General features: G+C 45.8%; 1 protein-coding gene across 5 annotated transcripts in view; it reads left to right on the forward strand.

The window, feature by feature from the left end:
- Positions 1–16,778, forward strand: part of VPS41 (VPS41 subunit of HOPS complex) — a 165,015-nt gene that overhangs the window by 67,259 nt on the left and 80,978 nt on the right. For 3 of the 5 annotated variants that reach the window (XR_014833344.1, XM_085004958.1, XM_003134906.7), the window contains exons 5-7: positions 4,368–4,442; positions 10,757–10,819; positions 13,766–13,831. The exons of the other annotated variants lie outside the window; for them this stretch is intronic. Coding sequence is in view for 2 of the 3 variants with exons in the window: in XM_085004958.1 (XP_084861084.1) it covers positions 4,368–4,442; positions 10,757–10,819; positions 13,766–13,831 (204 nt within the window). In the remaining variant the exon portion in view is untranslated. The remainder of the gene's footprint in view (positions 1–4,367; positions 4,443–10,756; positions 10,820–13,765; positions 13,832–16,778) is intronic. 5 annotated transcript variants of the gene reach the window in all.

Genomic DNA, 16,778 nt, shown 5'->3' on the forward strand with positions numbered 1-16,778 from the left:
GCCTCTCAGTTTGTCCTTTATTTCCCACTTTTTTTTTTTTTTTTTTTTTTTTTTTTGGTCACATCTGTAGCTTGCGGAAGTTCCCGAGCCGCCGTGGTAACAAGAGCCATAGCAGTGACAACACTGGGTCCTTAACCCACTGAGCCACAAGGAAACTCTGGAAATGGACTTGTGATCGTGGTTGATTTGAACTAATTTAACTTTCCATGTAAGGAGCCCGTGTGGATAAGCACCATATTGAACAGGACAGGAAACCTTGGCAGTGGTGAGGCTCCACACACCTGTTAGATCGTAATCTGAGGTAGCTTGTCGCCAAATGCCAGTTAAGCGACAGCCAGAGGTCTGTGGGGTTTATATTTGCCAAGAGTAAAAGGGGTATTAAAGTGTTGTTTGGTGACTCAAAGATCAGAATAAGGAAACTGTTACCAGGAGATCCTCAGGGAGGACAGCGTTTATCCGAAGAAGCCTGGAGAAGCAGAGCGTTCCGACTTGTGGGCCAGAGGCCCAAACACACCAGCCTCAGGGCTTTCCCAGTTGCGCTTTTGTTCTGCATCTTCCCTGCTGCCCGGCGCAGAGGTCTCTTCCTCCCCTCAAAGTCAGAGCCCTGGCTCTGCTCTTTCTTGTGAACCTTACCTGTGGGTGTCGGTGTATTCTTCTGCAGACGGAGCCGATATCTCTCTTGAAGGTCCTTCCTCTTCCAGCATTTTAGGAATTTATGGAGATAAGCTTGGTTTTCATGAGCTGCATTTCAGGAGCGATTTAGGGGTCAGGATGAGCACGCCCTCTGCAGCCAGCTGTCTCCACTTGTAGCACGGCAGTTTCCCTCCACAGCGTCTGTCAGTGGGTGGCCTTTCCAGGGCCTGGGGGTCTCTGTCTGCCTTGGCCGTTGCTTCCGAGCTCGGATATTCTCCACTGAGCGTGGAACATTCAGTTTTGTGTATTTCCATTTTATTCTTTTCCATAGTATCTTAAGGTTAGGTATTTAAAAAAACTAATTTGCAGGCCCATGTTGTAAGCAATGAAGGCTTACTTCTCTTTTCATAGTTAATTTGTTTTATCATGTTTTGTGGAAGATAGTTGGAAACTGTCATTATTTCAGAAGAAAAAAAAGACGAGCTTGCCATTTTTTTAAATGTTGTCAGTATTTACTGGTTTTTTGACTTCTATTAGAAAATTCACCTGTATGAATATTTTAGTGAGAAAACCGTTGGCTGCATAGAGAACTGGAAAGCTGTAAAAAGTATTAAAAGTACAGTTGTGCGTTTATTACTCTTGGGAAAATATATCCAAAATAGAATGCCTAATTCCTGTCTTTACAGATTTTTTTAAATTTGAGGTTATTCAGAAGAATAGAGCGTGGCAAAGTTAGTTAATATCAATTAGACCCTGTGAATTTTGCCGGGAAAGTACTCAGTATGGAGTGTAAGTAAAAAGTTGATTTAGTCAAAATTCATAAGAAAAGAACAAATAGATTGGCTCGTGAACCAAATTAAAACAACTAAAATTTTAGAGGTGCCATGTGATTTAGCAATCCCACTCCTGGGCATGTATCCAGAGAAAACTATAATTCGAAAAAATTCATATACCCCAGTGTTCATAGTAGCACTGTTTAAAATAGCCAAGACCTGGGAGCAACTTAAATGTCCGTCAACAGATGAATCTCTCTCTCTCTCTCTCTCTCTCTCTCTCTCTCTCTCTCTCTCTCTCTCTCACTCACATACATACACACACAATGGAATACTACGCAGCCATAAAAAGGAATGAAATATTACCATTTGCAGCAAAACAGCTGGACCCAGAGATTATCATAATGAAATAAGTCAGAAAGAGAATGACAAATACCATTTGCTATCACTTATATGTGGAATCTAAAATATGACACAAATGAACTTATCTTTGAAATAGAAACAGACTCACAGATATTGAAAACAAACTTATGATTACCAAAGGAGAAAAGGGGTGGGGAGGGATAAATTAGGAAATTGGGATTAGCAAAGTCCTACTGTATAGCATAGGGTACTGTATTCAGTATCCTGTAATAGCTATTCCTCTGTCCATGGACATTTTGGTTGTTTCCATGTCTTGGCTGTTGTGAATAGTGTTGCAGTGAACTCTGAGGTGCATACGTCTTCTTCGAATTACAGGTTTCTCTGGATAGATGCCCAGAATTGGGGTTGCTGGAGAGTGTGGTAGGTCTATTTTTAGGTTTTGAGGGAAACTTCATACTGTTTTCCATGTTAGTTGTACCAGTTTACTTCTCAGCAACAGCACAGAAGGATTCCCTTTTCTCTGCACCCTCTCCAGCATTTATTTGTAACCTTTTTTGCAGTGGCCATGCTGACTGGTATTAGGTGATTCCTCATTGTAGTTTTAATTTTCATGTCTCTACTTAGAAGTGTTTCATGTGTTTTTTTTTTCTTTTTTTTTTTTTTTTGGCCATCTGTATGTCTTCTTTGGAAAAATGTCTATTTAGATCTTCTGCCCATTTTTTGATTGGGTTGTTTTTTTGATAGTGAGCTGCATGGGTTGTTTGTATATTTTGGAGATTAACCCCTTGTCAGTTGCTTCATTTGCACATATTTTCTCCTAGTCTGTGGATTGTCTTTTTGTTTTGCTTATGGTTTTCTTTGCTGTGTAAAGCTTAATTGGGTTCCATTTGCTTATTTTTGTCTTTATTTTCATTACTCTAGAAGGTGGATCTGAAAAGATATTGCTGTAGTTTATATCAAAGAGTGTTCTGCCTACATGTTCCTCTAAGAGTTTTATAGTCTCCAGTCTTATATTTAGGTCTTTAATCCATTTTAAGTTTACTTTTGTGTATGGGGTTAGAGTGTTCTGATTTCATTCTTTAACATGTGGCTGTCCAGTTTTCCAGCACCACTTACTGAAGAGGCTGTCTCTTTTCTCCATTGTATGTACTTGCCTCCTTTGTCGTAGATTAGTTGACCATGGGTGCATAGGCTTATTTCTGGCTTTCCGTCCTGTTCCACTGATCTGTATTTCTGGGTTTGTGCCAGTACCATACTCTTTTGATGACTGTAGCTTTGCAGTATAGTCTGAAGTCAGGACATGGAAACAACCTAAATGTCCTTCGACAGAGGAATGGATAAAAAGGACGTGGTACATAGGTACAGTGGAATAAAATTACTCAGCCATAAAAAAGAATGAAATAGGAGTTCCTGTCGTGGCATAGTGGAAACGAACCCAACTAGCATCCATGAGGTTGTGGGTTCGATCCCTGACCTCACGCAGTGGGTTAAGGATCCAGCCTTGCCATGAGCTGTGGTGTAGGTCCCAGATGTGGCTCGGATTCCACGTTGCTTTGGCTGTGGCGTAGGCTGGCAGCTGTAGCTCCAGTTCAGCCCCTAGCCTGAGAACTTCCATATGCCAAGGGTGCAGCCCTAAAAAGCAAAAAAAGAAAGAAAGAAGGAAAGAAAGAATGCCATTTGTAGCAACAATGGATGGACCTAGAGATTATCATATTAAGAAAAGTAAATCAGACAGAAAGACAAACATCATATGATACCACTTACATGTGGAATCTAAAAAAAGGGTGCAGGTGAACTTATTTTCAGAACAGAAACAGACTCATAGACTTTGGAAACAAACGTATGGTTACCAAAGGGAACAGGCGGGAGGTAGGGGAGGGGTGGACCGGGGCTTTGGGATTGGTATATGCACACTGTGGTGTATGGAATGACTGGCCAGTGGGGCCCTGCTGTGTAACCCAGAGAACTCTACCCAATATTCCGTGATAATATGTGAAAAGAGGTGAGAGAGAATGGATGTGTGGCTGAATACCTGAATCACTGTGTTGCACAGCAGAAATGATCACGTTGTGAATCAGCTACACTCCAATAAAACTTTTAAGCAAATAAAAAACAAAAAAGGGGTTTTATTGGGAAAATTCCTATAATAAGCCGTAATGGAAAAGATATGAAGGAAATGTATGAATGTATAACTGAATCTCTTTGCTGTACACCAGAAATTAACACAGCATTGTACATCAACATACTTCATTTAAAAGAATTTTTCTTTACATCATGATTTTTGTTTTGTCCTTTTAATGAATTTGGCTGGTGGGAAGGCGTTTTAGGAGTGTGAATTAAATAGAACAGAACTAATAAAAAGGCACATAACAGGTAAGAAAAATACCGTTTCATCAGGGACTTCGAGTCCATGAAGGAGGTAATTCGGGGAAATCTTAGGTCTCCACGCTTTGTGCACATCTGTGAACAAAGCTGTATTTTACCGTTTTCATTTGCAGAAACACCGTATCTTGGGCTCACGCGTCTAAACTGATGGACATTTGACTTTTGATGTGATATATATTCCTAAAGCTTTACATGCTTGTTTGTTTTTAATAGAGTTGCGTGAAGATAAATCAGATAAGCCTGGATGAAAGCGGAGAGCACATGGGCGTGTGTTCCGAGGACGGCAAGGTACGGGGCCGGGTGAGATGCTCCCATCGGGAGCAGTGGTCCAGCCCCGAGATGAGAACGGGGATGAGCTCCGCTCACTGGATACCTGCACTAGAGCTTAATTATGCTTTTGGGGTATTGGACTTGCTCCCGATTGCTCATAATTAAAGTAAAATATATTTTGCGCAAATGTGCCTTAGGAAAAGTAATTACAAGAATGTCAATAATGTAACGAGTATTAAGCTGATTAACAGCTGTGGCAGGGGGACGTGTCACCTTAATCATTACTGCCGTGCCACTTAGACTTCAGCGACTAGTCTGCAGTTCCTGCAAGACAGTGCTTGAATGCCTTGCTGCCATAAATCTACAAAATTGGATTTTGTGGGCATGATTTCTGTGGGCCGGTGGTTTTCATTTTCACACACCCGTTATGAATGTTTCTCTTGAATTATAGAATCTTTTGATAAGCAATCATAGTTTATCAGAAGAATAAAGTGTCCTACAATGGCCACATTAAATAAATGTAAAATCAATATATGTACAGTTTTCTAAAAACCCGGCCCCCACTTCCTCAACCAAGGACATACATCATTTGCACAGCGTATAACTAACAGTTATCAGTGCTTCTTGCTGATGTTGAGCTGTGACATTTAGTGGTTGTGGTGATTGATTTTCCACTTACAAGAATGTCTTTTTTGTTTTCCAGTCGATGCAAGTCTTTTCTAATGTTGGTTTGCAAATAAAATTCTCATGCACAGTGTATTTAAGCTCCTCTTCTAAAATAACAGTTTAGGACGAGAGAGCATTACGAATCATTACAGAACCTTTACATATTCTTGACTGAATAGAGCAGATTTCCTAATCTAATTGTATGTTTTTTTGCGTGATCTAAACTCAGTGGGCCATGAGGATGAGTAAATTAAAAACAGCGTACTCATTGTGAAAGATTTAGACCCATTTAATCTGTTACTGAAAGAAAAATGAAGTCCTCTTGACATACAAGAATGCGTCCCTATGTATCTGAGCCTGATGTTTCCCAAAGAGTCTTTTGAAATAGTAATTGGAACACTCGTGCTTTTCAGAAAGCACTGTCAAATTTTACAGTACTTTCTGAAATTCCGAGATGAGCCAGACTGTCAGAGAGAAGAGAGCAGTTGGTATGTGCAGAAATTGAGAATTATCCAAACTGTTGGAACGTTTCATGTTTATAGAGAAAGAGCAATTTCATTTTTGTTTTTCCAAGAGGCGGGGAGGAATTCCTTCTGGGCTAATGCCAATTTAATTGAACTAATTTGTTGAAGGAGAATATTGGTTTTGAACTAAAAAAGAGCTTTTACCAAGATAGTGCTTCGAAGAATTCTCAGAGGATGTCCTGTGACGGCTCAGCAAGTTAAGAACCCGACACGGTATCCATGAGGATGCAGATTCGATCCCGGGCCTTGCTCAGTGGGTTGAGGAGCTGATGTTGCCGCAAGCTGTTGCATTGGTCACAGATGCAGCTCAGATCCCGCCTTGCTCTGTCGGTGCCTTAGGCCTCAGCTGCAGTTCCAGTTGACCACTAGCCTCGGAAATTTCACATGCCAGGAGTGGGGCAGGGCATAAAAAGGGAAAAAAAAAATTTAGCTAAAAAAAAGAATTCTCAGAACTTTAAATTTTAAAGACTTATTATTTGATGTTACGAAGTGCAGTATTTTAACCGCTATGCCTGCTGAATAATGAGATGACCGTCAGATCATCTCCCGGTACCCCTCTCAGCAAATACCTCTATTCTATTTTAGTCAAATTTATAACTTCCTCATTTTCTTGTAGACCCATGATACATTTTAAAAAACGATTTTCTCATATATTTTATCAGCATTGATAGAATTGAAAACAAATGTTTCAGGGCACATATTTACGCAAGCTAGCCCTTTCCACGGATTAGTCAGGATTGTAAAAATTGAGCTAATGTAGAATGGTCTGGTAAAGTGTTTGATGGTGATAACAAAGATTAACACAGAGATCAGCTTCAGACATCCAGATCCGATGCATCTTTAGGTGACTGCTGTGACTTTTCTTTCCTCAGTGCGTTTTTAATTCTTCAGTGATCTTTCTTTTCTAGGTAAATAATTACCCGCTCTTTCAGTGATAACCTATATTTGTATTCAGTTTTAAAGTCATAATTCTAGCAGTTGTTTAGAAAGTACCCTGTTTATTCATTTCTAATCTTTTTATTCCATGGCTTCTCTAAACTTGAGTTCCAAATTTTGAAATATACTCACACATGTATCGTGTGCATGTGCATGTGTGCCTGTGTGTGTGTCTAGTTTCAGTTTACTGGCACACATTTTTAGGTAACTTTCAGGAGAAACACAAGGCTTATTTTCTGATTTCATGCCTATGTTGCCTTCATACATAAACAAGAATCAATTGAGTGTAGATAGAATTCTGGGTTGAAATATTTTCTCGCAAAATCCTGGAGACTGCGCTCTCTGTCCGACCTTTATTTTCACAGACATGTCAGAGGCTAGCCTACGTTTGTTCTTTCGCAAAACCTTTTTAATTTTTTTTCTGTCCTGCCTTGGAGCTCAGACTAATAATAATGACGACAACAGTAACAGCAGCAACGCACAGCCGTTGTAATTCAGTTTGCTAAGTTAATGTCTTGTTCGAGTCTATTTTCATTCATTTTTGTCCGGAAGAGAGTAAGTCCTTTTGATCCATATGCTGAAGTATTGTTTTCATTTCAGGAAAGTGGACCTCAGTCCTGATTTTGATTATTGCTGCTGTTCCACGTGTTTTCATTTCTTCAAAGAGACGCAATAACACTTGGGCTGGAGGCGGTATCGCACAGAGGCCAAGAGCGCGGCTCTGCCCTGTGCCTGCCTGGGCGGCTCCGCCTCTGCTCTGCGGGGCTGGGGTTGTCGCCTTGAGCCACAGCCCCTCCCCTTCCTCAGCGGGGCCGGGCACGCGGGCCTGGACTGGGCGGGGAGGTTGCAGAGCTGGTGCCCAGTGTGCAGCCAGCTCCCAGGCCATTCGGTTCTGTGGCTGACCTCGCACTTAGCCATTGCCTGGCCTCTTCCGCTCCCACTGTGTTGCACCTAAACTGTTGACGGTGCGCGGGCGAAGGGATAAGCCCTGTTCACCCTTCTTCTCTTTCAAAAATAGGTTGTAGGAAAAATGGGTCGTGTTGTGTCACACACACACACACACCCCCCGCACGTGTGCTTTTTGCTTTCTTGTGATTTTTATCCTCTCCTTTCTCTGTGGCAGGAAGAGTGTCTCTCGTCTTGTCCCTTTGCTGATTTGCTTTTCTTCCAGTGTCACTTTTGCTCTCTGGAGAAGAGTTTCATTATCATTCTTATTATTTTGCTTTTTAGGGCCACACCCGTGGCACATGGAGGTTCCCAGGCCAGGGGTTGAATCGGAGCTGTAGCTGCCGCCCTACACCACAGCCACAGCAGTGCAGGATCTGAGCCACATCTGCAACCTACACTGCAGCTCCTGGTGATGCTGGATCCTTAACCCCCTGAGCAAGGCCAGGGATCGAACCCACATCCTTATGGTTACTGGTCAGGTTCATTACTGCTGAGCCACAATAGGAACTCCCAGAGTTTTATTGTTTTGCATTTTTAATTTTTCTGAAATCCCTCTCTCCCAGCTCGTCTTCATATCAGCCTGATAGATGTTTAATTCTTAAAAACAAAGTTACAACTTTTTTTCTCTTTTGTCTTTTTAGGGCCACACCTGCATCATATGGAAGTTCCCAGGCTAGGCATTGAATCGGAGCCGCGGGCTGCTGGTCACAGCCACAGTCAAGGATAGATCCAAGCCACATCTCTAACCTCACTGCTGCTTGCGGCCAATGCTGGATCCTTAACCCACTGCGAGAGGCCAGGGATCAAACCCTCGTCCTCATGGATCCTAGTCAGATTCATTACTACTGAGCCCTGATGGGAACTCCTGATATTGACCATTTTAGTAGATAACTTTTCCAGAAAGTTTTTTCCTTGTCCAACCGAAGCAGTAACATCACATCTTTGAGAAGGGAAATACACTCTCCGATTCGAATCTCAGCCCAGAGATTGTGCTGTGTCTCCTGCCGTTTTAACCAAGGCTTTCCCATTGGTTAAAATTGAATCAAATTACAGCTAAAAAAAATTTAGAGCTAAGAGGAACTAACGTTCCTAGTTAGAAGTTGACCATAGTGTGAGTGAAAAAATATGATCCACCTGAAAAATTATATATCATTTGACCCCAGCAGAAAGTTTTATTTGTCTAGGGTGGAGTGTGGCCATTAGCATCCAGGGCTCTTAACCATGCATTTAAGTAAAGCACGTGGAAACCTTTAGGGGTCCAAGTTCTTGGTGGGAGTGAAACAAGACCCTGCTGGCAGTGACATTGTCAGAGTAAGTAGAAGCAGCTTTTACGTTTGGAGATTGTGGACTTCCTGGATTAGTGTGAGTTTACAGCGATGTAACCTTAGGAAGCTGACGGCTTGTTAATCTACTCCACTGAGAGTCAGGTGACCCAGTCCCTGTCGGTCTTTGGCCCCATGTTCTCGGCTTCCTTGGGATCATCCAGTAAATCTCCGAATGCAGTGCTTTCCCTTGGAGCATGTCAGCGGTGGTTCTATAAGAAGTTCAGCGTATCCTCTGCTCATACGTTTATGTAAAAGCAGTAATGTGATGCCCTCTGAACCGTGGGAGGCAGGGTGGTCATGGGGCCTGGGTGCATTTGCCATGTCAGGAATACAATTTAACAGACTGCCTCAGGGTGAACCAGATGCCCTCTGTGTTACATTGTACCGTGTGCTGCTTGGCGCAAGGATATGAAAACAGCAGTCACAAGAGAAATGGAATGGTCTAAAGATTTTATAGTTTAAAGAAAGGATTTATCTCCAAAAATTATGTCATAGCATGAGCCCATTTTCCTCTTGGAACTTGCAAGATGAACCACTCAACCACTTACTAAGATTAAAACAAGAAGAAATCAGAAGTCTGGGGAGTTTCATATCTATTTTTAAAATTAAATTTGTAATTAAAACCTCTCTCACTTAGAGCCATTAGACCCGATGGCTTCACGGGTGAAGTCTTACAAAACCTAGACAGGAATTAAGACCACTCTTCTAGAGACTGGAAAAAAGCATGAGACCTCACAAGTGGGGGGGAATAGTTCTCCGTGTCCCCAGCAGCTATTTCCAAGGGTTCGAGAGCTCCTGGAATTCGTAGGCTGTGCTGGTGAGAGTGTAATTGATCAGAACAACCTCGTGAAAGAGTTTGGCTTTCTGGTAGAGACGCAAACAAATGCATAGCCTGCGACTCAACAGTTCCATTCCTGCGTCCACCTCCTTCAGAGCTGGGCGTGTCCAGGTACCAGAGGACTTGTAAAGAGTGTCGCTGCAGCCTTGTTCGTAATAGCCTCAATCAGGAAACAGGCCAAATGATCCGGGAAGATGGATACAAACCGCAGTGAAATACCATGAAATACTATGTGGCATGACAGAGAACCAGCTATCACGGTTCGTAACAGTGAGGATAGATGCCAGCAAGAAAACGGCACCTGAAAGAAGCCAGGGAAAGCGTTTGTGATTCTGCTTACATAGAGTCCAAACACAGCACAGTCCAAACACCTGCACAGCTTACCTGTGGTGACAGATTTCCAGGGCGGCTCGTTGGTGAGGCTGCGCGTGGATGGGTCGAGGCGCAGAGATGCGTCTTCAGTCTCCGTCGTGACCTGGGTGGTCGTCGCAGGGATGCGTTCCTGTCATAAAAATCTGTCAGGCTCTAAATCTATACATTCCCTTGTCTATTATTCAGCTGAACATGTATATTATTCCATTTAAAAAATAAAGCGTTGAGGGAAAAGATTAAACTCCTTCGAGGGAGGCGCTGCTAATTAGAAACGTGAATCTCACATGCCTGTCTTCTCAGCAGATTCAGGAAAAGATTGCAGATGGAGTGCCGCTCACCTGATCTCTCGCTGCTGCTTTGACCTGCATGGTCCCTTTTCCGTCAGGGGAAGGAATAAATAACTCCTTTTAGAAATAGCCTATGGGAAGTTGATAAGAGTATGAATAACTTGCTCATGTCTATTTCATTTTTAAAGTCAGCGTCCATTTGATAAAACATTTGTGGTGTGCAGAGGGAACTCTGTGCCCGAGATGCCTGCATGAACTTAATTGCAGTGGCGTATTCTCACGCTGATGGGATTGGGCACAGTGACTATTTAATGGGATCACAAGGGCTGGCGACAACCCCGTGGTCGTCTTTTTTGTTGAGAGTGTGTTTCTCACCGAGTCCGCAGCCTTCTCTGTTACTGTCACGGTGAACTCACAGGATCCATGTGTTTTTTAGGTTCAGGTGTTTGGACTGTATTCTGGAGAAGAATTTCATGAGACTTTCGACTGTCCCATTAAAGTAAGTATCCAGTTCGTTTTAATTTTTTGAAGGAGTTTCTCAACAAAGGCAATAAGATGGCAATACTTTGAGCCCTACCAGTCTCGCGTTAAATTTGCCATAGGCGTCTGTGCATCCCTTTCAATGTGCAGATACTGTTTGATGCTTGAAGGGGCACAGGGCGTATATGACGTGGCTGTGATCTCAGTCTGTCCTCAGGAATCTCTTGTCGTGGTGGATGAGGATCTCACACACACACACACACACACACACACACAGAGTCTGTGGTTAAAGACCCAAAGAGGTAAAAATAGTATTAAGGAGTCTGGAAAGCTGTGGAAAGTTACTTATAGCCGTTCTTGGTTAGTGATGACTCCACAGGTGAAGTGATTGACTGGCTGTAATGAATGGACAGGATGGGCGGATGGAGAAAAGCTGACTTTGCACGTGCGGAGAGCAGTGTGATAGAGACGAGAGGCCGGGATGCTCACATTGTGTTGAGGAAGTGGCACCCAGGCCAGTGTAGATGGTGCATAAAATACTGACGGGGCAGAAGAGCTGGGCAGGCAGCTCGAGGCTGGCTTTCTATTCAGGCTAAGGAATTTGGACTCCGTCTGGTAGATAAGTGGAAGTTATTGAACGTTGAGGAGCAAGGAAGTGGCGTACACGGAGCTAAGCCTAAGGAAGACTAATAGGGCAGCTGCACACGGTATGGATGGGCGGGCTGACAGACCGAGGCGGGAGGACCAGTTTCAGGCAACAGTGGTGGTGGTTGCATGGCTATTATGGCCGTTAAAGAAGAGGCCATTCTTTTTGTGTGTGTTTATTCAGACACTTATTGATCGCCAGGTAAAGGAGAGATAGGATCTGATGTGTATTTAGGAAGCCAGCCCTGCCAGAACGGAGGAGGATTTGAGCAGGAGAGTGGCTGGGCACGGGAGACAATGCAGCAGGTTAACGCTGAACCCTGGGCCGGGTGTTACAGGAGCTCAGTGAAGAGAGCAGTGGCCGGTGTTCACGTGGAGCCGAAGGAATGAATTGAAAAGGCCTGGAGGAGGCAGATGTAATAAGCCTGAGGGATGGCTCGGCCGAGCGTGATGAAAGATCGGGGAGCTGAGGGAGCATCCAGGCTCTTGCTTAGGCGGTGGTGTGTGGGGCGCCCTCGGTTGCGGCGGGGGTTGGTTTGAGGAAGGACGTGGCCGCTTAGGTCTTGAGTCTGGATAACTGCGGCACATCCGCTGGAAATGCTGTGGGGTTTTGAAAACGTGAACGGGGAGCTCAGCGTGGAGATGGGCCCTAAAACCACCAACTTGCTGACGGTGGCGGCGTGAGATGCAACTGCTTTAAAGATGGGACCCAACCACAGAGGGAGCAGAGAGGGCTGCTGGTGACATTCTCGGAACTGATGTAAAGATTCAGGAAGCGGGACTGGGCGGTCAGCGAGGAATCCAAGAACGAGGTGCGGCTGGGAGGAGGTCTGGAAGAGGGGTGTCCAGGAGGCCAGAGGAGAGGGCGTTTCTAGAAAGAAGGCGTGGGTAGCGCGTGAAAGGGGCTCCCCAATCCCGTGAGGTGAGGGCTGCAGCGGGGCGCTTTGTTGGGAACTGGGGCCCACAGCACCTTCACGAGAGCAGCCTGAGAGCAGGAGGCTCAGCACGTATCGGGGAGTCACAGGAAGCTGAAGAAGTGGAAACAAGCAGTGTAGACCCTTCTCAGAAAATCAGGTCACGAGGGCGGGAGGTGCGCCTGCTCGATGCAGGGAGGGCCGGAGTCCGGGGGATTTCTGCCCACCGTGTCTCGGTGGGTGGTAACAAGTCAGCAGAGGGGGACAGGTTGAAAAGAAGAGAAACGGAGCACGTGCCAAGGGGCGGCGCTAAGGGCTGGGATCCACCGCGTGGGGAGGGGAGAGGCCTTGGATCGAGCCGTGAGACAAGTGTTGCTCGGTTGGGCCGCAAGGGAGCCGCTGTCCAGGGCAGGGAGCCTGGCATCTGTGTTGGCTCCCGGGCGGAGAGGAGGAAGGGTCGGTCCTGCGGTTGAGGCACACGGCACCTGGCAGAGCGGTGCCGTCTAGGGCTGTGCGGTGTGAGAGAACGAAAGGGCTCTCGTGAGAAGGTGTAAGTGTGCAACAGTAGCCTGCATAAATGATGCCATTAGGGTCTAGGATGGATTAGCCAAGTGGTTTGGTTTTTTGGGTTTTTGGCTGCGCCCGTGGCGAGCGCAAGTTCCCAGGCCAGGGATGGAGCCCGAGCCGCAGCCGTGAGGATGCTGCGTCACAGAACATGGGGGTTAGAAGGAGGCAGGCTGACAGGTCTGGAAGGGGACCTCGGAGACGGGCTGGCGTTGAGCGCAGGCAGCCACAGACCTTCCGAAGGCCCCTGGCAGGTGAGCGGTGACGGGGGCTGGAGCAGCCTGGGTCGGGGCCGGCCGGAGATCGGGAGGAGGCGTGAGGCCCGGGGCCCAGAGGTGCGGGGGAGGTCCTGGGCACTGAGCCCGTGGCTCTTGGTCCCGCAGCTCCGGGGTCTGTCCTGTGACGGGGCCCACGGGTCACTTTGTCAGCTGCCGGCGAGGCTGCCTTGCCAGCCCCTTTCTGCTCTGGGCGCCGTCTCTGGACGGCATCTGGACCGGCAGATGGTCGAGTTCCCTCGCCGGGTTCCTTCTGTGAAGGGCATTCGGTTCCAGCCATTGGTGACATCTCGCTGCCTTGATTGACTTCTCTGCTCTCTCCAAAGAGGGGCGCCCCTGCCGAGGGTCCCCCTCACAGAAACCAGAACTGTTCCCTCTCATCTTTTAGTTCGGACCTGGCTTCCTGCAGACGGCCTTTCACACCAGGGCCAGACTCCTCCTCGGTTGGTGCAAAGCATGACCTGAGCGGGTCCCTTCTGAAGCGGGCCAGGAGCAGGCGGTGCTGCTGCTCGCGGTCCGGCGGTCGCGGTGCCTCCTGACCCGCCTCCTGTCTGTGTTTCCTCGTAGATCATCGCCGTGCATCCACATTTCCTGAGGTCCAGCTGCAAGCAGTTCGTGACCGGCGGCAAGAAGGTAAGCACTGCGTGTCGACCCTCGGATGCAGCCTTGGAGGGGATGCTTTTGGCTCTTAAATTAACCCTTGGAGGTCCCGTGGTAGCGCAGTGGTAATAAACCCAACTAGTATCCACGAGGATGTGGGTTCGATCCCTGGCCTCACTCAGTGGGTTAAGGATCCGGTGTTGCTGTGACTGTGGTGCAGGCTGGCGGCTGCAGCTCCAATTCAACCCCTAACCTGGGAACTTCCATTTGCTGTGGGTGCAGCTCTAAAAATCCAAAAAAAAAAAAAAAAAACCCAAAATGTATCCTTCAGATTTTAAATGTCTGACCCTTCATTAGGAGAAAATCTGAGACAGCACAGCGTGGTGAAACTGGAGCCCCGTCCTCCGTTGGGGGAGGGGTGGCCCCAGGACCCCTCCCTACGGCGCCTCTGGAGTAGGTACAGGGCAGACGCGGGGATGTTCCTCAGACTGCCATCTAGGCTTTGAAATGGTGTCCCTTCCACAGAAAAAGGGAGCATTTGAAAATAACAAAAGAGCAGTTAAACCAGTGGTTTTTCCCCCTCGTAGAAAATCTCTTGCAAGACTTGATAAAGTTTTAGAACAATTTTGGCTATTTTTTACTGGCATGGTCCTCGCATATTTTATTGTCTTAGTGCTATTTAAAAAATAAGAGAGTAAAATAATGCTTCTGTTCATTTACATGTTTGCAGATAGAGTAAATTTTAAAATGAAAGAATCTGGGGAGTTCCCGTCGTGGCGCAGTGGTTAACGAATCCGACTAGGAACCATGAGGTTGTGGGTTCGATCCCTGCCCTTGCTTAGTGGGTCAACGATCCGGTGTTGCCGTGAGCTGTGGTGTAGGTCACAGACGCGGCTCGGATCCTGTGTTGCTGTGGCTCTGGCGTAGGCCAGTGGCTGCGGCTCCAATTCGATCCCTAACCTGGGAACCTCCATATTGCCGAGGGAGCGGCCCAAGAAATGGCAAAAAGACAAAAAAATAAATAAAAAATAAAAAAAATAAATAAAATGAAAGAATCTGTTTATAGAACAAGTGGATTTTTTTGTTTTTATTCACTGATGTTTTTTAGAACCATTTTTTTAACAAACGCTGTCACGGCGCTGGAACTCTGTTCTTTCACATTCGGTCAGGAGGAGGCTGTCTGGTTATTTCTGTAGCAGGTGTAGCTATGGAATGGCTGCTTTGCGGTTCATCTACCAAATGGTTTTGGAGTTTTAGGATAGCTGTCTATTGTTTTTTTCCCTTGGTCCACTGTTCCCATGGATGATAGGGCAGGAACGCCTACTGGTTTGCCTCAGCCGACGTCTTCCAAGCACTGGTTTGAGTTCAGTGTAACGGTTGGTCGAGTGGCGGGTCCTGTAGATCCCAGTTCCATTCCACAGCAGAAAGCCAAGACGACACCAGCTCCGACTGCTGGTTAAGAACCCGCTCCTTCCCTCCTCTCCCCACGGTTCTTTGTTATCCTTGGGCGCTAGTATCGCTAGCTTCATATAAAAATGTCTCTGGGGTTAATCAGTGGGAATTAAGGATTTACACTAATATATCTTGGGCCTGCAGCTGATTCATTACTGAAGGAAAAAAAAAGCAAAAAAAAAAAATCTCCCTTACTTGTCTTTGTTGAAAAGAGTATCTTTAAAATTCTTCTTGTTCAAGTTATTTCTTTACTAAACACTTCTCTAGTTAGGAAATTTTAAAGAGATACAGCATACATTACTTAGGTGTAATTTAAACCCATGCATTTTTTATTTAAAAATGGGGATAAAAAATGCTGGGTCACTGGGTTTCGTTTGATTTTTCTGGGGCCTAAAGCAAGAAACTTTCCTTATCTCACAGTTTCAGAGATTAAAGACTGGCTTTCCTGTATGGTTCTGGCTCAGGGTCTCTCAAGAGATTTCAGTCTAGATTTTGACCAGGGCTGTGCTCATCTGAAGGCTTGACTGGGGCTGGAGGATCTGCTTCTGAAATGTCTGCTGCCCTTCTTAAAAGCAAAGCCTTGTAAAAATGTTGCCAACTTAAAATACTGATAAATCACTTTGGTTTAAGTATTGTCCTCGTGTGGGGTGGCATTTTGAGTTCCCCCTTCGAGGTTGCGGAAGTTAGAGCTCGCGCAGTTGTCTGCTGTGTTCTGCGGGTGTTGGTGCAAGAGAACACGTTAGAGGTAATATGGTGGTGATGCCCGTGGACTTGAACTTTGGTGGGATTTTTCTGTGTTGGTTTGTGTTCTCATAGTGAGCTTACTGGTGGTGGTTAGTAATTTCCTTTATACCATGAGGGCACCTGCAGCCTCATCCAGTTTGCTGCGGTAGTTGGTCGCCCTGCAGATGCCCGGGTAACTGCGTCGTTTAATCGCACGTTCTTCATCCTCCTGCTTAGCACTTAGCACGGTAGGAAGGACCTTGCGAATGCAGCTGTTTGGGGCCGGAGCTCATTGAGCAGACTCGGATCCATACAGTTGTATGGACAGCAGTATAGGTCCAGGATCCAGGCGCTGGCAAGGTCACAGGAGAGGAAGTTGGAATTTATGCAAAGACGTACATCGTGATAAGCAGTGAAATGAGAGGAATTCGCTGAAAGCTGAAGAGGCGAGAGCAGCAGAGACTTGCTTTGCCTCTTTGGTTGTCCCTAAGGCCTGGTGAGTGTGTCCGCGTTCGGTGGTTCTAAGAGGGACTGTCGCTTTCCTCCTTTTCCCTGCTCCCTCTCCAGACGTGCAGGTGTAGACGTTTCTTCCCAAGCACGAAAAAGATGTTCAATGACATGTGTACAGAATAAAAACAGTTCAGGCAGTCTGGTGAAGAACCTTTAAAAAATGGTATTGTTAAGTTAGAATTTCTGGATTACAATAATTGAAAAACGAAAAGACGCCACACCAAAGGGTTCGTGTCAGCTATAAAGGGCCTGAGGATCTTGGGCTGGATAAAGGTGGATGTGTGATATTTTGAAG

The sequence above is a fragment of the Sus scrofa genome, chromosome 18 (genome assembly GCF_054392235.1).
Source record: "Sus scrofa isolate SSC_HxYL_T2T_F1_AM1 chromosome 18, Sscrofa_HxYL_maternal_Yorkshire_Landrace_v2.0, whole genome shotgun sequence".
NCBI classification, from domain to species: Eukaryota; Metazoa; Chordata; class Mammalia; order Artiodactyla; family Suidae; genus Sus; species Sus scrofa.